The following is a 25,466-nucleotide window of genomic DNA, read 5'->3' on the forward strand; positions in this document are numbered from 1 at the left end:
GAGGGTCGGTGTGGACTTGTTGGGCCGAAAGGCCTGTTTCCATACTGTAGGGAATCTAATCTAAACAGGTTAGTGTATCCAATGATCCTGTTTAAAAACCTTAAAGCTTCATTTGACTAACTTTAACGCATATATAAATCAGAGAAATAGAGTATCCAGTGGATGCAGTGTTGAGGGAACAGGCAATGAACCTCAGGGACTCGATGAGGTCAGAGAGCGTGTGAGGGGAGGTTGCAGACCAAGATCCAAATTCTGGGCGAGGGCAGAGAGAGAATTAGAGGGTGTTTGGGGAGGGAGGAGATTGGAAAAGGCAGCCAAGGGAATGGTCTCGATCTCAGCAACAAATAAATCCAGAAACTCCTAGCAATTTGAGTTGGAGGTGAGACTTGAGGAGATGGGGGTGAAAGTAAGTCAGGGGTTATTGCTGGTTGATATCAATCTCCTTATTCACCAGTGAACAGTTTGTCAAGTGCTGATTGAATTTTGCTTTTTTTTAAAAATGAACAACTACACTATTGATCCCAAAGCAGAAATGACAATCTGAGGTCTCTGCACAAGGTCTCTCAGCAACACTTGAGGGCAAACTGCCCAGGCCCCCTCTATCCCAGGAAGATTAGTAAATCCCATAATAGGATGAATTAAGTGGTACCATCTCATAACCATCCAGCCGGACAGCAAGTCACATCCCAACAGTTCCCTGTCTCTGGGATCTCACTGTGCCATCCCAGGACACGTAGTAGAAGGTGTCAATCAAGAGGCAGGAGCCAGGACACCGCCCCAATGTCATTGGAGCGGAGGCATTTTGTGGGAGGTGCTGTAACATTGGCAGTTGCTCTATGATTGGAGTGCGCGTTATGTAAGGATCTTGCATAAGGAAGAAAAGCCCTTAAAACGGGAAAGGGGACCTTCCTGTTGCGGGCTCCAAGCTGACAGAGAGAAGGAGGGAAACATTGAGCCCATAAGTCAGGGACGAGAAGCTGCAACCCCGGGCTCAGGAAGTGACAACTGCCCTCTCGTGAGTATGTCTAGCGTTTGCCTTTGAATTTCACAACAAAAAAAAATCCATGCTGGAAATGATAAACTTCATCTTAGCACTCTAACATCCCATAAAGATTCCCTCCTTATGTTTAATCCTTCCTAATCCATTTCAGATGTATATTAATTTCCTTATATGTTAAATTAGCCTATAGATGCAATAATTTTATAGTCACATTTTAGACGCACAATTTTAGATGTGCAATGTTTCGATGTACAATTTTAGATGGACAGTAATTTCCTTTATATGTTAAATTAGCTTTTAAATACCCGCGGATGCAACACTTTTATAGTTGAATTGAATTAAATTTTAACGTAGGAAATAGAGAGTGATCTAAAAAGCCAGAGCGAGCATTTTAAAAAGAAGCTAGAGCGGCGACCGGACAAACTCTTAATTCTGTGAGTAGGACCTGCATTTCATTAAATATTTCAGGCATGTTTTGGACAGTAAAGATTCACTCGGCTCTCGACACCAACCCCCTCCTGCTGAAAGTTTACCTGAAAGTTTGGACAGGATGCACTGATTTCGAGTCAACTTGTGTTGGTGAGGGAATGGGGGGGATCATTATCCAATGTTGCAAGCTGACATCCCTGCAGCTAGCTCTCCCAGTCACTACTTGTGATAGTGCCAAGCGTGTTCGCTGCCTACTTTGTCTGTCTTGTAAATCTTCAGGTTTCTGTTTTTAAAGAAAGCCTTTCTTTCTCTCTCTCTCTCTTGCAGCTACTGCTGACTGTCCACCCCACAAACCCTCCTCCCAATCTCCCTCCTCCCTCCCTCCCTCCCCACCCTCAGACAGCTTCAGCTCAACCCTGAGGATGCCGCTTTCGCTCCTGCCTCTCCTGCTGCTTCTCCACCCGGTGCTCCCGCAGAGAACTGTATTCACAGCCGTGAGCGACACTGTTCTACCCCCCGACTACGACAACAACCCGGTCCAGTTGAATTATGGAGTGGCAGTCACTGATGTGAACAACGACGGAGAGCTGGAGATAGTGGTGGCCGGGTAGGTGTGTCCCACACAATAGCTGATAAAACTCAACCTTAATCTGTGTGAGGGATTAGATATCAGCCCTAATGAGATGTCTTCATTAAAGATCATTCAGTGAAAACGTAGCCGTCTGTGCAGGATGTCTGCAGCTAAGCTTGTTGCCTGTATATATATAAAAAATGATGTGATATACCAATTGTGCCTATACATGAGACATTTATGTCTGTGTGTGTGTGTGTGTAGGTGTTTGAGTTCTGTGTGGACAAACCATGTATGATTATATATGGCCCTAAATGATTATATTGGGATGCAGAGTTACACAAGGGACTGGTCACTGGTCTGCAGATAAAAGGATGCAGAACAGGGACATACTTATAACCACCAAACAATTAGTGCTGCAGTATTACAGTGTATTTTGTACATGACTGGATATGAATATTATATGTCAATTCATGTGCAATTATCTCTTAAAGGGCCACTGATGGTTTTGTAAAAGATTTAAGAAACTCCCCTTGATGTTGTTGTGTTTACTGCCTAGTGTTTAGAGCTATGTCCTTTTCCTGGACTTCTTTTGCCTATGGATCCATGACCAGTCACTTGGGGAACTGTCTCTGCAGTACCTCTGTGGCTTGGTATCCCCTCTATCCACCTGTCTGGGTAAAGCCTGTCATTTTCTCATTATTTCTGTTTCTGCAGCACCATCTCCATCTCTCTCTCTCTCTCTCTCTCTCTCTCTCTCTCTCTCTGTCACTTCCCATCTCTCACTCCATCTGTTTCCTCGGACTCTGCGTTTCTCAGCTGTAGAGATTACAGGGTGACAATTGGTCTTGGTGACCACTTCTGTGGACCAGATTTGGCAAGAAAACTGTCCCTAAATTAACAACTTAGTGCACCCACTCACCACCCCCACCTTCAACAAACAAAAAAAAATTGAAATTCCGCATGATGTGATATTGCTGAATTTCACACATCACTGTGTTACATTTTTCTTAAAACAAAACTGGTAGATTCAAACAGAGTGGAATTGGACAATGTCAGGGATACTTACCAGAATTTCAGTGAGGCAGCAGAAATTGTTTCTTTTTCAACATTTTGCATTTGATGCTTTCTTCTGTTATTGTTTCTGTTTATTTGCCCCCCTGTCACTCCTCCAAGGATCACCCTTTTACACGTATTCAGCTGAAACTCAATTTACACTGTTGAGAGAAAAGACTCTGTTTTTATTGTAAAATGTTTATGTCTTTTGTGCTCAAAAATATAGAGCTCTTATGAAGATTTTTGGACAAATTTTATTTCTGTATGTTGGTTTGAGGGAAGACGATATTTAGTTCACCGGTTTTTCCTCCTCAAGTTGACGGTCAAGTGGTGAAGATGCTTACCTTGTTCCCTTCCGCAATTCTGGGAATCTTGCTGGTTCCTGGGAAACTCAACAGGACTTTCTCATTCAGGTTGTGGGGCTTGTCTATGTTAGCTGGTCCATCCAACATGATCATGTTGTGTCAATGTGACGCTGGCCCCTCTCGGGTAATGGTTATTCTGAAACACATTCTTGCCCTTAGTAAATGATGAATGTATGCCAGACCAAGGTGGATATATTGCAGAATCCTATCTGTTACCTTGTAAAGGGACTGTAATTGTGGATGTGTTTGTAAACTCGGAAATAATCCTTTTCATCATCCTTAAAGGGCTCCACCCTTTCTTAAAAAGAAATAGAATTCTGGTCAGGAGCTATTTTGCCTCATAGTCAGCCCAGGTCTTGTGTCCTGTGATCTTACTGCAAAGAGGATTCCAGTGATCAGAGTGAAATGAGGAGTCCACTGTGACTGGGAATACTTGTGACACCAGCGATTGTATTACTTCTTGGGATGAAGGGATTGTCCGTCAGGAGAGATTGAATAGACGGGACCTGTATCCTCTGGAATTTAGAGGAATGAGAGGTGATCTCATTGAAACCCACAGAGTTCTTTAAGAGATTGACAGGGTCATACCTGTCATTCTTCCTTCCCACCTGTTCGTTCCATAAGCCTCTCCAACCTATCACCTTTGCCCCCACCTCCATCTACCTGTCATACACTCAGCTACTTTCTCCTTAGCCCCACCCCCCCTCCCATTTATCTCTCCACCTCCTTGGCTCAAGCCTCATTCCTGATGAAAGACTCTTGCCTGAAATGTTGATTCTCCTGCTCCTTGGATGCTGCCTGACCTGCTGTGTTTTCCAGCACCACACTCTGGACTGTGATCTCTAGTATCTGCAGTCCTCACTTTCTCTAGGGTAAAGGCTGCTCCCTACAGGAGGGGGAGTCCAGATCGAGGGAGCACAGTCCAATGAGAAGAGGTTGGTCATTTCCGCCTGAGATGAGGGGAAATTTCGTCACCAAGAGGGTTGTAAGTGTTTATAATTCTCCACCTCCTAGGGCTGTGTGTGCTCAGTCACTGGAAGATATGCATGAATAGACCACTGGGTACCAATCGAGAGCTATGGTCATAAATGCGATCTAGGAGTTAGGATGATCAGCCATGATGTTGTTGAACAAATTTCTTTCTCCTAGACCTCATGCTTAGTTGGATGGAGTACTGGCCACACCCCATCTGGAGTGACTGGTAAATTTTGAGCCTCAGCAAGGAGATGGTAATCCTGGAAAGGGTGACGTGCTGATTTACCAGAATTATTACTGGGGCTTGGAGGGTTAAATTATGGGGACAAGTTCCATAAAGTTTCCCTGAGTATGAATATTGTAGGAATATTCTGATGCAGGTGTTTTAAAATGTTAGAAATATTTGAGAGGATAGGGAAGGCAAGTTTTGTGACGCAAGAGGGCAGTGTCCCCATCTCTGAGCTAGAAGTTCTATGTTTGAGTCCATCGTCAGGCATGTTGGCCATGGAAGGTGTGGCCAGCAAGTTGATTGACAGCCTTTAAATCCGCCCCCAAGGCCAATGTTGGTAGGCGCTAAGAATGGGAGAGGTTTCCATCACCGTCCTGCAGAAGATAATGACCCCCACCTTTGGAATGACAGGACAGGAGTAAAGGCTGACAGAGCAGGAAAAAGTGATTGCCCTTATGGGGAAATCAAGGACAAGCAGAAATATAAATTCCAACTTAGCTCATTTAAGAGGGAAATCAGGCAGAACTTTTTCACACAAAGGATAATGTCTTTGCCAGGCAATTGATGCATTGGGTGAATTAGTGCTTTTAAGATTGGAATAGATCATTGTTGTCTGCTTGAGTGGAACACTGAGCAAGGATGGGCAATGGAACTGAGGCACAGATTAATGATGATTGCATTGGATGAGAGGATGAATTGCACACTTCTGTTCCTATGTGGATGAAAAGGAATGATGTTGGGAGCTATACTAGGAGCTAGATTGAGCTCTCTGGGTCTGTACTCGACGGAGTTTGGAATGATGAGGGGGAATCTGATTGAAACCTACTGAGAGACCTGGATAGAGTGGATGTGGAGAAGCTGTTTCCACTGGTAGGAGAGATTAGAACCCGACGGCTCAGCCTCAGAGTGAAGGGCTGACCCTTTAGGAATTACTTCAGCAAGAGGCTGGTGAATCTGTGAAACTCATTGTTGCAGAAGACTGTGGAAGCCACATTATTGAGTGTATATAAGGCAGAGATGGAAGGTTCATGGTTAGTAAAGGGATCAAAGGTTATGGAGAGAAGGAAGGAGAATGGGATTGAGAAACACATCAGTCCTGAAGAAGGGCTCATGCCTGAAATGTCGATTCTCCTGCTCCTTGGATGCTGCCTGACCTGCTGCGCTTTTCCAGCAACACATTTTCAGTTGAGAAACATATCAGCTATGATTGAATGGTGGAATTGATTTGATGCACCGAGTGGCCTAACTCTGTTCCTATATCTTATGTTCTTAGGTCGGTGAGGTTTTGATGGAGAGTACTGAAGACACTAAGTATTTCTGGGTCTGAGAAAGTCGAGGATGTGGGTCAAGGACTTGGGGATGTCACTGTTTCTCTTCTTTGTTAACATTGTGGAGAGTGGGACCTTCAGTTGTGTTGCCTCATTCACTGACACTCGCAGGCACATCAATATCACTGCACCAGTACTCCACTGTAGGCCTAATGTCACTGGCAACACAACGATTGGTTTCCTTTGAGAAAAGTGCGAGGAAATAATGACAAAATTTTAAAAATTGACTTGAGACACAAATCTCCCTCTGACATTGGGCTGTAAGGAATGTTAAGTCACATTGAAGGCTCCCCATCAGGTGATCACAATGAACTATGTTCCTTATTTTTGCTTTTACTGCTAATGATCCCAATCCTTGGTCTTCTCTGTGGGGTCAATGTCAGGTCACACAGACCGTGGAATGAGCCAGGAAATCTGGTGTTTTGCAGAGTGAATGTTGAGGAGTCTGGGGCCCAATTTTCAACACAACAGCTCAGGCAGAAACTGTACCAACACTTAAGATCAGATTATTTTTCCTTCACTCCTGGGCTGTTGGAGTTTCTGCTTAGGCAACCATTTATTGCCAATCCCTAATTGCCCAGAGGGCAGTTAAAAGTCAACTACATTACCGTGGGTCAGAAGTCACAGCCCAGACCAGATAAGGATGGCAGATTTCCTTCTCTGAAGGACAGATACATTTTGCTTTTAATTCCAGATTTTCATTGAATTCAGAATTCACCATTGTGGGATTCAAACTCTGGTCCGTAGAACATTACCAGGGTCTCTGGATTAATAAACTGTCAATGCCTGTAGACCATCCCCTCCCCATTGGCTGGATGGAGAAAGAAAAATAGTGTTGAATGCACACTTTTAATACACACGGAGTGAATGCCAAGGGACATGGCTCATTTCTTCAGAAAACAGAGGGCTGAAAGGTGACCTTATTTGATATTATGAAAGGGTCGAATAGGTTAGAGATGGAGAAGATGTTTCCACTTGTTGGGGTCAGTGATGTAACAAGTGTAAAATATAGCAGACAATATAAATCTGAAATAAGAACAGAAAGTATTGGAAACAATCAGGCAGGTCAGGCAGCATCTATCATAAATAATAAAACAGCCGCTGATAAATCCAATAAGGAATTCAGGTGAAACTCCGAGAGAGGTGGTCGGAATGTAGAATTCACGACCACAGAGAGTCGTTTAGGTGGTGAGCATTTTTTCATTTAAAGGGAAGCTGGATACATACAAACCTACAATTTAGAAGCAGAAATAGACCATTCAGCCCTGCTCCCCCAATGAATAAGATCATAGCTGATCTGTCTGTTGTCTGATGTCCACATTCTCAAACCCGTGATAACCTTTGACTCTCTGCCTGCTGAAAATCTATTCACCATTCCTTAAAAATATTCAGTGACCCAGGTCTGCATTGCATTGTCAGGCAGAGAGTTGAAGGTTATCACGGGTTTGAGAATGCGGATATCAGACAACAGACAGATCAGCTACGATCTTATTCATTGGGGGACAGGGCTGAATGGTCTATTTCTGCCTGACGAGAATCTATTCACCATGCCTTAAAAATATTCAGTGACCCAGGTCTGCGTTGCATTGTCAGGCAGAGAGTTTCAAAGTTGTAGAACCTCCTGAGAACAAGGAATTCGCCTCCTCTTTGCCCCAAAAGGTTGACCCCTAATTTTACAACCTTCCCATGCTTCTCGACTCACCCACAAGAATCAACATTCTCTCTCCACCAACCTTGTTAAAACTATTCATAAACACACGAGGAAGGAAGGAATTAACAGGATTGGGGGAGGTTCATATCTAAAAGCACTGACACTGGGTTCTCAAGTATTTACAGCATGGAGTCAGACCACAAGATAATCCTATCTGCATCCTGTCAAACCTCTGAATTGGTGATCTGTTTTTGATAGAGGGAAGGATGTGGATATATAGAGTCTAATAACATGGAAACAGACCCTTTCACCCAACTCGTCCACGCCGACCAGATATCCTAAATTAATCCAGTCCCATTTGCCAGCATTTGGCCCACATCCCTCTAAACCCTTCCTATTCATCCAGATGCCTTTTCAATGTTGTAATTGTACCAGCCTCCACCACTTCCTCTGGCAGCTCATTCCATACACACACCACCCTCAACAGGAAAACGTTATCCCTTAGGTCCCTTTTAAATATTTCTCCTCTCACCTTAAACCTACGCCCTCTTGTTCTGGACATCCCTAAGGTGGGAATAAGATTTGGCTATTCACCCTGTCCAAGCCCCTCATGATTTTATAAACCTCTATAAGGTCACCCCCTCAGCCTCCGATGCTGCAGGGAAAACCACTCCAGCCTATTCAGCCTCTCCCTATAGCTCAAAACCTCCAATCCCAGCAACATCCTTGTAAATCATTTCTGAACTCTCTCAAGTTTAACATTTCCTGTAGCAGGGAGACCAGAATTGAGTGCAGTATTGCAAAAGAACTCATTGTTTTGTTCCTCCAACATTTCATAGTGCTCCAACAAACCTTTGATGGTGCGGTGTGTGTTGGTTGGAGTGCTATCATATAAAACTAGAGAGCAAGCAGCTGAAAGTATTTGTGGGTGGGTTAGGCGGGAGGGGAGGAGAGTTTGACGCTAATCTCCAGAGGTTTCTGACTCGATTATGGATTATTCTTTTGTCTGGAGCTGGTGCTTCTGCCTTGTCTATGCCAAAAGGCAGCAGTAGAATTGATGTTGATTCAGGGAATGGAGTGGGGGGAATGCTGGAGGACAAAATGAAGGAATTGGTGGCTTTCTGAGCAGATGGGGAGGGGCAGTTGGGTGTATAAGGGCATTCGTTACATGGTTAAGTTGTTTGTGGATCAAGTAAGAATGACTTTGATGGGAGCTGCACTGCTTAAGGGCAAGTGGCTGAGGTGATGGAGTGGAATGTGACCATCAGAATATTTACAAGAGAAGAAAGTGCCTTTCTACCGTGCTTTCCAGAGCTCCAGGACATCTTGAAGCACTTTTAAAAATGAGATTCATTGCCTGTAATGGGGGAAAATGCATCTCTCATCCACATAGGAAGCTTCTGACCAACAGCAATCACATTGGCCAGGGAGAAAACAAAAACAGAAATCGCTGGAAAAACTCAGCAAGTCTGGCAGCGATGCTAGGATAGAGGGCAGGTGCTACCAGACCTGCTGAGTTTTTCCAGCAATTTGTTTTTGTTTCTAATTTCCAACATCCGAAGGTCTGACATGTTTTTGTACTTTTATTTGGCTTTTTTTGTGCGGAGCGTACCTGGAAGCTGGTGTAGCGCAAGCTTACCTGGGTAGGTTTTTTTTCCCTATAAAAGCGCGCAGGAGAGGAACCCGAGGCACTACAGAGGTAGTGCCTCCCACCCGCCGTCCTCCTCTAACCTAATAATAAGACCCCTTGTGGTAAGTAGGCAAGTGCTGCATTTTGCTTGTTCTATTCTTGGACCGAGTTTTTTTTTGAAAGGTTACTTTTAGAGGGATGGCAGTGAAGGCAGTGCAATGTTCCTCTTGCAACATGTTTGAGGTGAGGGATGCCATGGTCGTCCCTGCTGATTACACTTGCAGGAAGTGCACCCATCTCCAGCTCCTCCAAGACTGTGTTAGGGAACTGGAGCTGGAGTTGGATGAACTTAGGATCATTCAGGAGGCAGAGGGGGTCATAGATCGGAGCTTTAGGGAAGTAGTAACTCCAAAGATTACAGACAGATGGGTGACAGTGAGGGGGACTGGGAGGAAGCAGCAAGTGCAGGGACCCCCTGTGGCCGTTCCCCTCAAGAACAAGTATACCGTTTTGGATACTTGTGGGGGGGGGGGACTTACCAGGGGTAAGCAATGGGGTTCAGGCCTCTGGCACGGAGCCTGTCCCCGTTGCTCAGAAGGGAAGGGTGGAGAAGAGCAAAGGAATAGTTATTGGGGACTCGATAGTTCGGGGTACAGAGAGGCGGTTTTGTGGGGGCGAGAGAGACTCACGTTTGGTATGTTGCCTCCCAGGTGCAAGGGTATGTGATGTCTCTGATCGTATTTTCCGGGTCCTTAAGGGGGAGGAGAGCAGCCCGAAGTCGTGGTCCACATTGGCACCAACAACATAGGTAGGAAGAGGGCTGAGGATGTTAGGCAGGCTTTCAGGGAGCTAGATTGGAAGCTCAGAGTTAGAACAAACAGAGTTGTTGTCTCTGGTTTGTTACCCGTGCCACGTGATAGAGAGTTGAGGAATAGGGAGAGAGAACAGTTAAATGCGTGGCTACAGGGATGGTGCAGGAGGGAGGGATTCCAGTATCTGGATAACTGGGGTTCTTTCTGGGGAAGGTGGGACCTCTATAAACAGGATGGTCTACACCTGAACCTGAGGGGCACCAGTATCCTTGGGGGGAGGTTTGCTAGTGCTCTTGGGGGGGGGGTTTAAACTAACTCTGCAGGGGCATGGGAACCCAGATTGTAGCTTCAGGGTGCAGGGCCTGGAGTGTAGGGAGGTTAGGAACATGGCATCAATTTCCAAGGAGGGTGTCTGTAAACAGGAAAGTGGCTTGAAGTGTGTATACTTCAATGCAAGAAGTATACGAAATAAGGTAGGTGAACTTGCAGCGTGGGTTGGTACCTGGGATTTCAATGTTGTGGCTATTACGGAGACATGGGTAGAACAGGGACAGGATTGGCTGTTGCAGGTTCCAGGGTTTAAATGTTTTAGTAGGGTCAGAGGTGGGGGTAAAAGAGGGGGAGGTGTGGCATTGCTTGTCAAAGATAGTATTACAGCGGTGGAAAGGACGATGGATGAAGACTCTCCATCCGAGGTAGTTTGGGCTGAGGTTAGGAATTGGAAAGGTGAGGTCACCCTGTTAGGAGTTTTCTACAGGCCTCCTAATAGTCCTAGAGATGTAGAAGAAAGGATTGCGAGGATGATTCAGGAGAAGAGTGAAAGTAATAGGGTGGTTGTTATGGGGGCTTTAACTTTCCTGATATTGACTGGGAAAGCTATAGCTCGAGTTCATTAGATGGGTCAGCATTTGTCCAATGTGTGCAGGAGGGTTTCCTGACACAATATGTAGACAGGCCAACAAGAGGTGAGGCCATACTGGATTTGGTTCTGGGTAACGAACCAGGCCAGGTGTTAGAATTGGAGGTAGGTGAGCACTTTGGGGACAGTGACCATAATTCGGTGACTTTTACTCTAGTGATGGAGAGGGATAAGTGTGCACTGCAGGGCAAGAGTTATAGCTGGGGGCAGGGAAATTATGATGCGGTGAGGCACGACTTAGGATGTGTGGCTTGGAAAAGTAGGCTTCAAGGGAAGGGCGCAGTTGATATGTGGAGCTTGTTCAAGGAGCAATTATTGAGTGTCCTTGATAAGTATGTACCTGTCAGGCAGGGAGGAAAGGGTCGTGTGAGGGAGCTGTGGTTTAATAAGGAATTGGAATCCCTTGTTAAAGGGAAGAGGGCGGCCTATGTAAAGATGAGGCGTGAAGATTCAATTGGGGAGCTTGAGAGTTATAAGGTAGCCAGGAAGGATCTGAAGAGCGAGCTAAGAGCAGCAAGGAGGGGACATGAAAAGTCCTTAGTTGGTAGGATTAGGGAAAACCCAAAGGCTTTCTATAGGTATGTCAGGAATAAAAGAATGACTAGGGTAGGAATAGGTCCAGTCAAGGATAGTAGTGGGAAGTTGCGTGTGGGGACACACTGAATGAATACTTTTCGTCAGTATTCACTCAGGAACAGGACATTGTTGCAAATGTGAATACTGAGTCACAATTAATTAGAATGGACGGCTTTGAGGTATGTAGGGAAGAGGTGTTGGAAATTCTGGAAAGGGTGAAAATAGATAAGTCCCCTGGGCCTGATGGCATTTATCCTAGGATTCTCTGGGAAGCAAGGGAGGAGATTGCAGAGCCATTAGCCTTGATTTTTATGTCCTCATTGTCTACAGGAATAGTGCCAGAAGACTGGAGGATAGCAAATGTGGTTCCCTTGTTCAAGAAGGGGAGTAGGGATAACCCTAGTAACTATAGGCCGGTGAGTCTCACTTCTGTTGTGGGCAAAGTCTTAGAGATAATTTTGAAGAGAAAATGAGGTCTGCAGATGCTGGAGATCAGAGATGGAAATGTGTTGCTGGAGAAGCGCAGCAGGTCAGGCAGCATCTAGGGAACAGGAGAATCGACGTTTCGGGCATTAGCCCTTCTTCAGGGCTAATGCCCGAAACGTCGATTCTCCTGTTCCCTAGATGCTGCCTGACCTGCTGCGCTTCTCCAGCAACACATTTCCATCTTAGAGATAATTGTAAGGGATAGGATTTATAAACATCTGGATAGGAATAATGTGATCAAGGATAGTCAGCATGGTTTTGTGAAGGGCAGGTCGTGCCTCACAAACCTTATTGAATTCTTTGAGATGGTGACTAAGGAGATGGACGAGGGTAAAGTGGTAGATGTGGTGTATATGGATTTTAGTAAGGCGTTTGATAAGGTTCCCCATGGTAGGCAAAAAATATGGAGGTATGGCATTGAGGGTGAGTTGGAGGTTTGGATTAGGAATTGGCTGGCTGGAAGACGACAGAGGGTAGTAGTTGATGGTAAAGGTTCATCTTGGAGTGCAGTTACTAGCGATGTTCCGCAAGGATCTGTTTTGGGACCATTGCTGTTTGTCATTTTTATAAATGACCTGGAGGAGGTGCTAGAAGGTTGGGTGAGCAAGTTTGCGGGTGATACGAAAGTCGGTGGAATTGTTGACAGTGAGGAAGGATGTGTCAGGTTACAGCGGGATATAGATAAGCTGCAGAGCTGGGCAGAAAGGTGGCAAATGGAGTTCAATGTAGGTAAGTGTGAGGTGATTCACTTTGGTAAGAGTAACAAGAAGATGGGGTACTGGGCTACTGGTCGGATACTTGGTAGTGTGGATGAGCAGAGGGATCTTGGTGTCCATGTACACAGATCTCTGAAAGTTGCCACCCAGGTAAATAGTGCGGTGAAGAAGGCATATGGCGTACTAGCTTTTACTGGTAGAGGAATTGAGTTCCGGAGTCCTGAGGTCATGTTGCAGTTGTATAAGACTCTGGTGTGTCCGCATCTGGAGTATTGTGTGCAGTTTTGGTCGCCATACTATAGGAAGGATGTGGAGGCACTGGAACGGGTGCAGAGGAGGTTTACCAGGATGTTGCCTGGTATAGTAGGAAGATCGTATGAGGAAAGGCTGAGGCACTTGGGGCTGTTTTCATTGGAGAAAAGAAGGTTTAGGGGTGACTTGATAGAGGTGTACAAGATGATTAGGGGTTTAGATAGGGTTGACCATGAGAACCTTTTTCCACTTATGGAGTCAGCTATTACGAGGGGGCATAGCTTTAAATTAAGGGGTGGTAGGTATAGGACAGATGTTAGGGGTAGATTCTTTACTCAGCGAGTCGTGAGTTCATGGAATGCCCTGCCAGTAGCAGTGGTGGACTCTCCCTCTTTATGGGCATTTAAACGGGCATTGGATAGGCATATGGAGGATAGTGGGCTAGTGTAGGTTAGGTGGGCTTGGATCGGCGCAACATCGAGGGCTAAAGGGCCTGTACTGCATTGTATGTTTCTATGTTCTATGTTCTATAAATATTGAGGAGGCGAACGTGAGTGCTGTTAGCTGAAATAGTGAAATGAGATCTTTTACGTCCAGTGGACAGGTTTCATGGAATGATAGAATCCCTACAGTGTGCAAGCAGGCCATTTGGCCCATCAAGTCCACACCGATCCTCTGAGGAGCATCCCATTGAGACCCACATCTCCCTATCCTATCCCTGTAACCCTGCATTTCCCATGGCTAATGCACCTAACCTACACATCCATGGACACTACGGGGCAATTTCTCATGGCCAATCCACCTAACATCTTTGGACTGTGAGGAAACCAGAGCACCCTAGGAAACTCTCGCAGACACTGGGAGAGTGTGAACACCAAACAGTCGCCCGAGGGTGCAATCGAACCCACTGTGGGGCAGCCGTGCTAACAGATGGACACCTCTGGGTGTGTTGCCCTCCCTCACTGCCCTATGTGTCTGAGTCATGTGCAAAGTCTCTGAAACTGCCACTTGTACCCATACTCAGTATTGCCCACACCAGTGAGAGGGAAACAGAAAGGGGATTCAAAACCCCAAATTGGTGAGGTCATAGAATGTTCCAGGATGGAATGACATCAAGTTTTTGAAAAAGAATCAGCAGATTAACTACAGTAGAAGCAGCCAATTTATCTGCTCAAGGTGTACAGAGTGGGGGGAATAAAAAATTACACCAAAACTTGTAACTGTTTGAGCTCAAAGCAAATTTTCTGTTCTCTGACTCCAAAGTGCTTTGATTAACAAAGCTCTGTGTAGTAAGAAGCTATAATCTGTACACAGAGTCACAAACACTGATCGGAGCTGGCTGATACACTCCTTTGTTTTAGTCTTGAGAGTCATTGCTTCTTCAGAGAGCAAGTGTTTGTTTCGGAGATTGGGGAAATTTAAGCCACTCTGGTTAGGATTTTGGGAGGCAGGATTAATTTCCTTTAGGGGTTGTGTTGGAAGGTGTCACACATCTCTATACTGTGGTGAGGAGACGTAAGTAACAACAATCTGAATTCCTAAAGTACCCATCATATCAGAAAATGTCCCTTATATCCATGGTGGGAGTGGAGGGTGGTGTTGGTGTTATCAAACCAGATTTGATACCCAGACGCACAAAGAGATATTGGGCCAGATGACCCAAACCCTCAGTCAGACAGTTAGGAGTGACTCTTAGGAAGAGAGGTGGGCAAATAGATACGGAGGTTGATGAAGGAAATTCTAGAATTTGTGGCATATGCGGCTGAAGACATGACTGCTAAAGGCAGAATAACTGAAATTCTGCACTGTCGGAGGCTCAGCGCTGAGGGAGTGCCGCACTGTCGGAGGCTCAGCGCTGAGGGAGTGCCGCACTGTCGGAGGCTCAGCGCTGAGGGAGTGCCGCACTGTTGGGTATTGTCATTGTTTTCAAATATTTTATTTTCTTCACAATTAATATTTTCTTCACAAAAGAAGTGGCAGTGCAGATTCTGTAGTTAAGGAGAAAGTGCGTGAAATCTTTGGGATCATGGAAGAGGCATTATTGAGCATCTTTAAAAATTTTTTACCACAAAGGGTTGTTGAGGTGGGTCATTAAGTATATTCCATGCAGGGAGGCTGATTTTTAACCAGAATGGGGATGGGAAAATGCAGGAACATTGATCTGAGGATTATCATATCAGCCACGATTTCACCGAATGGCTTAGCAGACCCGATGGGCTGAATGACCTCCATCTGCCTCTTATGGTAAAATAGATGCATCACCAGACTCTGATGCTATGTATCCAGGGGAGGCAATCATGTAGGCTTTCACAGTCATCACTCAACCCTCTCTGGGTGCAACTGTGGTACTAGAGGTGATAGACTTATTAATTTGTCCCATTGTCTAACATGGGTGAAAGGGATGGCGCACGTAACTGCAGATAAATCAGCCAAACTGCCTTGGTGGGCAATGTATTGAAAAATACCCAGGTATTTTGGGTTGGAGGATTTGAGGTAAAGGGAGAGGTTAAATAGGCTGGGGTTCTTGTCCCCGGAGCATCGGAGGATGAGGGGTGACTTTATAGAGGTTTATGAAATCATGAGGGGCAGGGATAGGATAAATAGACAAAGTCTTTTCCCTGGGGTGGAGGAGTCCAGAACTAGAGGGCATAGGTTTGGGGTGAGAGGGGAAAGATATAAAAGAGACCTAAGGGGCAACTTTTTCACAGAGGGTGGTGCATGTGTGGAATGAGCTGCCAGAGGAAGTGGTGGAACCTGGTACAATTACAGCATTTAAAATGCATCTGGATGGGTATGTGAATAGGAAGGGTTTGGAGGGATATGGACCATGTGCTGACATATTGGGTTGCCAAAGCTGGTTGGCATGGATGAGTTGGACTAAACGGTCTGTTTCCATGCTGTACATCTCTGTTTAGATTAGATTCCATACAGTGTGGAAACAGGCCCTTGGGCCCAACAAGTCCACACTGACCCTCTGAAGAGTAACCCACCCAGTCCCATTTCCCTCTGACTAATGCACCTAACACTATGGGCAATTTAGCATGGCCAATTCGCCAAACCTGCAAATCTTTGGACTGTGGAAGGAAACCCATGCAGACACTGGGAGAATGTGCAAACTCCACGCAGACAGTCGCCCGAGGCTGGAAACGAACCTGAGACCCTGGTGCTGTGAGGCAGCAGTGCTAACCGCTGAGCCACTGCGCCACCCATTATTTAGAAAGCTAAAGATCAATGAAGGGCAGTCAGCATGGATTTGTTGAGGGAAGCTGTGTGTTATTAATTTGATTGAATTTTCTAAGGAGGTAAGAAGTAGAATCGATGAGCAAATTTGATGTATCTACGTGAATTTTCAAAAGGTCCCACATGGCAGACTGGTCAGTAAAGTAAAGCTCCTGGGATCTGTAGTATGAGGTGTTAGGTTTGACCATATGAGATACTAAAAAGACAAACACAGTATTGTTGAAAAGGAGAGGTTGTACTCTCTCCTTTCTAATGCCATACTGGTTGGTTCCAACAAATAATTTCTTGTTTAGCATGTAGCTCTATCACATCAACTAAATGTGGAGCTAATTAGAGCAAAATGGAGGAGCCAATTACAAGGATTTTTTAAGTGGGAGAAAGACTAATTTTATTATCTAGTAACTCCAAGTGAAATAATAACAAACAGACACACAAATACGGGTATTTTGAAAAGTAAGAATTTGTGGTGAGTCCTTCAAGTGCTGGACGTCAAACTGCAAACAGACTTATTTAAATTGTTGATCCACGTCCAGAAAAGACGTAGAGTTTGTAGCTGTCTCTTGATTTCTCACGAATGGCTATTTCTCCAATCTGCATTTTCACTCCATGCTCTTTTTTGAGATGATGGTGAGGAACCAGTGGGAAAGATTCATACCGTCCTTGGTATAACTAATGTGTGTGTTTTCTCTTTGCTCTGCTCTGCTGCTCAAAAAAGTTATAGAAATATGTTTTGTTTGTATTCTCCAGTCTAGTTCCATTGTCGCTCCAAGCTCAACCTGGAGGTAACCTTCCATATTCAATATGTGCACTTAAACAAGTATGAATTAAAACAGGTGGCGTGAGTTTGTTGTTGTGGACTCAGTTACCTTGTTTCAATGTTTTTAGGTAGTTTCTATGCATGTTTATTTCACATGGGTTTTCATTGGACGCAGTCAGCATTTAGGCAAGACTAATTCCAGAGCGAATTTTCCAATGAATGGAAGAGCCTTGGGAAAAGTTGATGGGCAGAGAGATCTGGGAGTGCAGGTCCATTGTACCCTGAAGGTTGCTGCATAGGTGGATAGTAGTCAAGAAGGCATATAGTATGCTTGCCTTCATTGGATGGGGTATTGAGGTTAAAAACTGGCAAGTCATGTTAAAATTGTACAGGATGTTGGTTCAGCCGCATTTGGAATACTGTGTATAGTTCTGGTCACCACATTACCAAAAGGATGTGGACGCTTTGGAGAGGGTGCAGAGAAGGTTTACGAGGATGTTGCCTGGTATGGAAGGTGCTAGCTATGAAGAGAGGTTGAGTAAGTTAGGTTGTTTTCATTAGAAAACAGGAGATTGAGGTGGGGCCTGATTTGAGGTTTACAAAATCATGAAGGGTATAGACAGGGTGGATAGAAACTAGCTTTTTCCCCGGGTGAAGGATTCAATAACGAGAGGTCACGCTTTCAAGGTGAGGGGTGGAAAGTTTAAGGGGGATACACGCGGCAAGTACTTCACACAGAGGGTGGTGGATGTTTGGAACGCGTTGCCAGCAGAGGTTGCAGAGGCAGATACGGTAGATTCATTTAAGATGCGTCTGGACTGTTGCATGAGTAGGTGGGGAGCAGAGGGATACAGATGCTTAGGAATTGGGCGACAGGTTTAGACAGTACATTTGGATCGGCTCAGGCTTGGAGGGCTGAAGGGCTTATTTTTGGACTGTAAATTTTTTCTTTGTTCTTTTAATAGGATAGGCTTTTACTCACTGGAGATAAAAAGAATCAGAGGATATCTTATTGAAACACAAAATTCTTAGGGGACTTGACAGGGTAGGTGTTTCCCTAATGGCAGAGACTAGGGTCAGAGAGCATAACCTCAGAATAAGGGGGTCACATATTTTAGACAGAGATGAGGAGGAATTTCTTCTCCCTGATGCTACTGAATCTGTGGAATTCTTTACCGCAGAGGGCTGTGGAGGTTGGATCGTTACGTATATTTAAGATAGACAGACAGATTTCTAATCAGTAAGGGAATCAAAGGTGATGTGAAATTTATTGTCACAGGGGAACAGTGAAATGTTTACAAGTTGCCACTTATAGTGCCATCTTAGGGACAAATTCTTTGGGAAAAAAAATAGAAAAATTAAGAAATAAGAAGTCCAGTATTACGGACCTTAAAAAGTACAAAATCATAGTATTACATTTCAAAAATAAAGAAATGAAAAGTTCAGAATAGCAGTCATAGAGATGTACAGCATAGAAACAGACCCTTGGGTCCAACCCGCCCATGCCGACCAGATATCCCAACCCAATCTAGTCCCACCTGCCAGGACTTGGCCCATATCCCTCCAAACCCTTCCTATTCATATACCCATCCAAATGCCTCTTAAATGTTGCCATGATAGTATAATAAATAAACAAAAAACTTAAAAAAAAACAGAATTCAAGTGGAGTTGAGGTTTATCAGATCAGTCATGAGCTCATTGAATGGCAGCCCAGACATAATGGGCTGAATGGAGACAGTGATGACATTCCTGATGAAGGGCTCCAGCCCGAAACGTTGATTTTCCTGCTCCTTGGATGCTGCCTGACCTGCTGTGCTTTTCCAGCAACACACTCTCAACCCTTAATGGGCTGAATGGCCTACCTCTACCTGTATGTTTTGTGGGTTTCTTGAACTCTTCTTTATCTGTGATCAGTGGTTATTGCATCGTAGGCCAGAATTTGTCCAATTTTGAAACATTTTCTGACATAAAAGGTATTGGATATTAAAGTCAGAGGAGGGAAAGTTACAATTTGACGCCTATTTCCCATTATTGCAACAACCGAATCACAGGAAGTGATATAATTTGACATGGACTTATTGTCCCTTGTAGCTTTGTGGCAAGCTGAAATCCCAGAAAGATGTCTCTTAAATTCATGTTTTCTTTGCATCAGGAGACTCATTAGCAGCACAGCAAGATAAGAATAGTACATGGTGGCAGTCGGTGAGTTGTATGGGAAAGTCCTGGCTGTTGCCAAAATGATTTGAGCAGGTCCCAGGTCCGAATCAAAATGAGGCAGGGTTGAATTGCACCAAAGATTTACGAGACATTGCATTGTATTTGACTTCGCCACAGATCAGGCAAATCAGTTCACCGTTATATGCAATGGATGGCTGTGTCGAGGATGGCTGGTCAGGCAAGGGATCAATGAAGAAATAGCTGCAAATAATGAAATAATAAAGACACTTGATGCACACATCAATCTATGAAACAATATCGTTGCCGAGTGGGCTAAATTTAATAAGAGACAAGGAGAACACACTGATGCTTTTATTGATGACTTGTACAGACTTTCAGGGAGTTGTGAATTTGGGGCCTTGAACAACTACTCAGAAACAGATGTAATGGATTAGGTCTTTCCAACACATGGAATCCCAGGCTCCTTTCTGTCCCTTAAAAGCTCCACAGCTTGCTGAATTCACAGGGTTACCCATAACTCCAGCTCACCCAGGCATCCTCAAGCCATTGGTGAAACTAAAGGAGGAATGCGTACAGTAAAAGCATTGCTGAAGACGAGCAACTTGCAATTCCAAGCTCTCGTTCAACTCCACGTCAAAATGTTTCAGCTATACCTGCAGTCTGCTGAGGAACATGACTGAAACCCCAACTCCCTCCTCTCCCAGATCCCCGCATGGTATATGTGCTAGATGATGACTTGGTCACTGTGAGGGTGAAAGAGGATGAATATTGTACCAAAAAGATGTGGAATGATGACAAATATTACAATGTCGCAATTTACCAGATCCTCAACCAGAAGCCAGTTTAGATTTGGCACTGAGCCAATTATAGATGCGGTGGAGCAGATACAGTGTATAAGGTCTTGTCTCAATCAAACTGAAAGTGATACAGTGTGACAGAACAGACATGCTCACATTTCTACATCGAAGCAATTGTTGAAGCATCATAACACAGTCCAACAGACCAGAGACACTGCATTCATGTAGAGACCCAAATTGCAACCTGGCTACTGAACTAGAGTCATCGTTAATCTGAACTTTCAACCTCAGGCCAAGGAGCTGAGCTCACGTTCAGGTAGATGACTGAAACTACCACAGCACTTGTCCTTGGGGGGGGGGGGGGGGATAAAGTGAAGATAAGTGTCATGGGGGAGATGTAATAGAATGTGTGCGGAGATGCAGAATAAGGGAATATGTCTGATTAAGTGGTGTTCCAATGAGACAATATCTGTCTTCACAATGAGTGATGCAATATTTATCTTAAAGCCTAAAGCTTTAAGATAAGTTATAGTAAGATGTCTCTAAAATAAGGCTAATGTTTTCCTTGCTTCAGCAGATTGTGTGAATGTTCTTTCTTTAGAGTAATGAATACCACAGGATCTAGTGGAAAATAATTGGCAAAGTTGAATCCTAATTGGTTTAGTGGCAGGAAGCAAGGGCTGATGGTCGATTGGTGGTTATATGATTGGAATGATGTGGAGATGCTGGTGCTGGACTGGGGTGAACAAGGTCAAAAATCACACAACACCAGGAATTCCTGATGAAGGACTTATATCCAAAATGTCGATTCTCCTGCTCCTCGGATGCTGCCTGACCTGCTGTGCTTTTCCAGCACCACACTCTCAACTCTGATCTCCAGCGTCTGCAGTCCTCACTTCCTCCTAGTGACACCAGGTTATAGTCCAACAGGTTTCTTTGAAAATACAAGCTTTCGGAGCCTCTCTCCTTCAGCTGCTTGTGAGAGAGGGAGACCTTAGATACAGAATTTAGGGTCCCTTGGATCTTTTACTTATAAATTCTGTATCTAAAGTCTCCCTCTCTCACGAGCAGCTGAAGGAGAGAGGCTCCGAAAGCTTGGGTTTTCAAATAAACCTGTTGGACTATAACCTGGTGTCATGTGATCTTTGACCTTATGACTGGAAGCCTATTTACAGTAAGTTTATGGAAGGCCCAGTATAATGTCTCTTCATTGTAAATGTTATGAAGGTATATGTGATTTGGAGGTACCAGTGTTGGATGGGGCCGAGCTAAGTGGTTAAAAATCACACACCAGGTTATAGTCCAACCGGTTTATTTGGAAGCAGTAGCTTTCGAAGCACTGCTCCTTCATCAGGCAGTGTTGGATTATAACCTTGTGTTGTGTGATTTTTAACTATGAAAGTATATGTTAGGAAAGTCAAGAAATTGGCACATGATCTGAAAATTGGTCATGAAGTTGAGAGTGAGAAGACAAACTGCAGGACGATATCAATGGACTAACCAGATGATGGAACTGTGACAAAATGGAACTCAATCCGGAGAAGTGTGCAGTGATATATTTGTGGGGAGGGCAAATAAGACAAGACAAGGGTGGCACAGTGGTTAGCACTGCTGCCTCACAGCGCCAGAGACCCGGGTTCAATTCCCACCTCAGGCGACTGACTGACTGTGTGGAGTTTGCACGTTCTCCCCGTGTCTGCGTGGGTTTCCTCCGGGTGCTCCGGTTTCCTCCCACAGTCCAAAGATGTGCAGGTCAGGTGAATTGGCCATGCTAAATTGCCCGTAGTGTTAGGTAAGGGGTAAATGTATGGGTGGGTTGCGCTTTGGCGGGTTGGTGTGGACTTGTTGGGCCGAAGGGCCTGTTTCCACACTGTAAGTAATCTAATCTAATCTAAAGGGGATTTACAACAAATAGCAAGATTCTGAGAAGGGTGGAGAAATAGAGGGACCTTGAGGTGCACAACCACTGATTTGTGAAGGGCAGGCAGAGAAATTGGTTAAGTAGGTGAATGGAATCCTTTCTTTCATTAAGTGAGGAAAGTGTGCAAAAGCATTGAGATTAGGTTGGAAATGTATAAAATGCCAGTTAGACTATGTGCAGAATGTTAACCATCTTCAAGAAGAATGTGATTCCACTCGAGTACAGAGCAGATTAATGAAGATACTGCCGGGAATGGAGAATTTGGAGTGGGGAATTTTAGTTCAGGCGAAAGATTGGATAGGCTGTGGTTGTTTCCTTTGGAACAGAGGAGTCTGTTGGGCAATGTAATGGAGGTGTCCAAAATTATGAGGAGCTTCTGCAGAGTGGATAAGAGGTTTTCCGTTGTCAAAGAAGCCAATACCCAGGGACAAAGGTTACAAATAAGCTGGTAAAAGGTATAGATGGAAGCTGAGCAGAGATTATTTCTGAAAGAATAACAAAGGCTGAACTCCTCAATGTCTTTAGAAAGTACTCGGATAGGCACTTAAAGTGCCAAAAGCTAACGGACCACAAACCAAGAGCTTGAAAGTGGGACTAGGCTGGATGGTTCTTATTGGTTTTGTAGGTGCAAGTGACATGTGACTCCTATGGTACTGAGCACAACAAATCGGCTGAATACAGTGAGTTTATGAACCATTCCATCCAACATAAGAAATAGAAGCTGAAATAAGCCACTCATCCTTTTGAGTTTGCTCCATGATTCAGTAAGGTTGTGCTGAGCTTCTAAGTCATCTTCACTTTACTGCATAATCCCCTTATGCAGTAATTCCCTTAAGACCACAAGACATAGGAGAAGTAGACCATTCAGCCCATTTTGCAGACACGATGGACTGAATGGTCTGTGTGCTGTAAATTGCCGCAATTCTCTCAGACACGAAAGATTCAGTGACATGCTTCTGAGGAGCAGCTGGGATGTTTATCTTGGTGTCCTAGCCAATGTGTAGTCTTCAGCTAACATTGCTAGAAAGCAGATATTTCTTTTTTATAACACTGCTGTTTTATGCGATCATGCTGGGTGTGAATTCATTGTTGGTTTTTCCTACATCATGACACTTCACTTCAAAAGGCTTTTGGGTCTCCTGACTTTGTGAAAGTTGCAATAGACATGGAAGTTTGTTCTTTGCACCTTCCCTTATACAGTCATCTGTATCACCATATGCACAGCATGGAAACAGACCTTTCAGTCCAACTCATCCATGCCGACCAGATATCTTAAATTAATCTAGTCCCATTTATCAGCATTTGGCCCATATCCCTCTAAACCCTTCCTATTCATATATCCATCCAGATGCCTTTTCAATGCTGTAATTGTACCAGCCTCCAGCACTTCCTCTGGCAGCTCGTTCCACACACGCACCACCCTCTGAGTGAAAAAGCTGTCCCTCAAGATCCTTTTTGAATCTTTCCTCTCTCACCTTAAACCTATGCCCTCTAATTTTGGACTCTCAAAAATTGAGAAAAAGACCTTGGCTATTCACCCTGTCCATGTCCCTCATGATTTTGTAAACCTCTATAATATTACCCCTCAGCTTCCAACACCCCAGGGAAAAAAGCCCCAGTGTATTCGACCTCTCCCTATAGCTCAAACCCACCAACCCTGGCAACATCCTTTAAATCTTTTCTGAACCCTTTCAAGTTTCACAATAACTTTCTTGTAGCAGGAAGACCAGAATTAAATGCAATATTCTAAAAGTGGCCTAACCAATGTCCTGCATGGTCACAACATGACATCCCAGCTCCTATAAAAATGCACCAGCCATTGCTGGCAAGTGTACCAAATGCCTTCCTCGCCACTCTGTCTACCTGTGATTCCACATTCAAGGGATTATGCACCCGCACCTCCAGGTCTTTTTGTTCAGCAACACTCCTCAGGGCCCTACCATTAACTGCAAAGTCCTGCCATGATTTGCCAAAATGCAACACCTCATATTTACCTAAAATTAAAATCCATTGGCATCTCCTTTGCTCATTGGCCCATCTGATCAATGTTCCATTGTACTCTAAGATAACCTTCTTTACTGTCCACTACACCTCCAATTTTGATGCCATCTGCAAACGTACTATCAGTACCTCCTCTGTGCACACCAAAATCATGTCTATGGAGGCAGTGGATCCAGCACCAGTGGAACCCTTCAGAAGAGCCATCCTAGACTTGGAACATTCACTCTGTTTCTGTCACCACCGAAGCTGCCGGACCTGCTGAATTTCTCCAGTGTTCCCTGTGTATACTTCAGTTATATTGCAGGGTTGAGTTGGGAAAGAACGTAAAATACTGGAAAGGGCCGTTGTTTGGGTGGGGTCCTGTCCTCTGCTCTCCAATTGCTTTGGGCTCTTGGATGCTGCTCACTTTGACCATTTTCAGCATGGTCACTGGTTTTAAGGTGGGGAGGAACAGCAATAAGGGAGGACAGACTAATAGCTGCAACTTTTTTCTGTTTGCTGATGTGTGACTTTCTGGATTGTGCTGCCTAAAAGCCTATGGAAGGCAATTTCTAAATCCACTTCGAAAAGGGAATTTGGTGAAAAGGAGAAGCTTGCAGAATTGGATCACTGTTTCAAACAAAAAGATCATTGAATAGAACAGCATAGCAGCAGGCCATTCATCCCATCCAAACAGCATCCCATTCACTCACCTACCCTATAATCCTGCATTTCCCATGGCTAATCCTGGACACTATATTGGCAATTTAGCACAGCCAAACCACCTAGCCTACACAACCCTGGACTCTATGGGCAATTTAGCATGGCCAATCCACCTTGACTGTATATCCCTGGGCACTATTGGCAATTTTGTATGGCCAGTTCACCTAACCTGCACGTCTTTGGACTGTGGGAGGAAACAGGAACATCTACAGGAAAGCCAGCAGACACTGGGAGAATGTGCAAGCTCTACACAGGCAGTCATTTGAGGCTGGAGTCGAACCCAGGTCCCTATCGCTGTGAAGCAGTAGTGCTAACCGCAGAGCCACTGTGTTAGATGAGCTGAATATTCTCCTGTATTGAATGATTCTACAATTGCATGATTGTCCATTCTTGAATTCAGACAATTTTTGAGCATACTCCAGACCAGGATTATTGATTACGAAGGGAATTTCTTCTCTGATTATGAATCTGTGGAATTCTTAAGCTGCTGACCTGAATCATTAAGTAAATACCAGTCTGAAGGAGACAAATATTGAATCAGGCAGGGAATCGAGGCTTTTGGGGAAAAGGCAGGCAAGTGTAGCTGAGGATTATCGGATCAACCACGATCTCATTGAATGGCGGAGCAGACTTGATGGGCTAAGTGGTCTACTTCAGCTGCAATGTCTTATGGGAATAAATGCATAGAGGGATAATGAAGGAAGATGACATTTGAAGATCAACACAATCTTATTGAATCATGGAACAGGCTCAAAGGGCCAAATTTTTTATTCCAGCTTCTATTTCTTATATTGTTGTGTATATTAGATTTAAAAAAAAAACTGTAATGGTTAGTAAGTTTGCTGTATTCAATGTGTCTGTTGTACTCACTACTG

At 44.4% G+C, this 25,466-nt stretch overlaps 1 protein-coding gene across 2 annotated transcripts in view; it reads left to right on the forward strand.

The window, feature by feature from the left end:
• The first annotated feature begins 899 nt into the window (after positions 1-899).
• The window catches only part of LOC122561313 (cartilage acidic protein 1), a 340,450-nt gene continuing 315,883 nt past the window's right edge, over positions 900-25,466 (forward strand). For both annotated transcript variants that reach the window (XM_043712997.2, XM_043713000.2), the window contains exons 1-2: positions 900-1,015; positions 1,757-2,036. In XM_043712997.2, the coding sequence (XP_043568932.2) occupies positions 1,852-2,036 (185 nt within the window). In that variant the 5' untranslated portion in view covers positions 900-1,015; positions 1,757-1,851. The remainder of the gene's footprint in view (positions 1,016-1,756; positions 2,037-25,466) is intronic.

This window comes from Chiloscyllium plagiosum, unplaced genomic scaffold, assembly GCF_037043375.1.
Source record: "Chiloscyllium plagiosum isolate Xiang-an unplaced genomic scaffold, Cpla_swu_hap1 HiC_scaffold_22, whole genome shotgun sequence".
Classification (NCBI taxonomy): Eukaryota; Metazoa; Chordata; class Chondrichthyes; order Orectolobiformes; family Hemiscylliidae; genus Chiloscyllium; species Chiloscyllium plagiosum.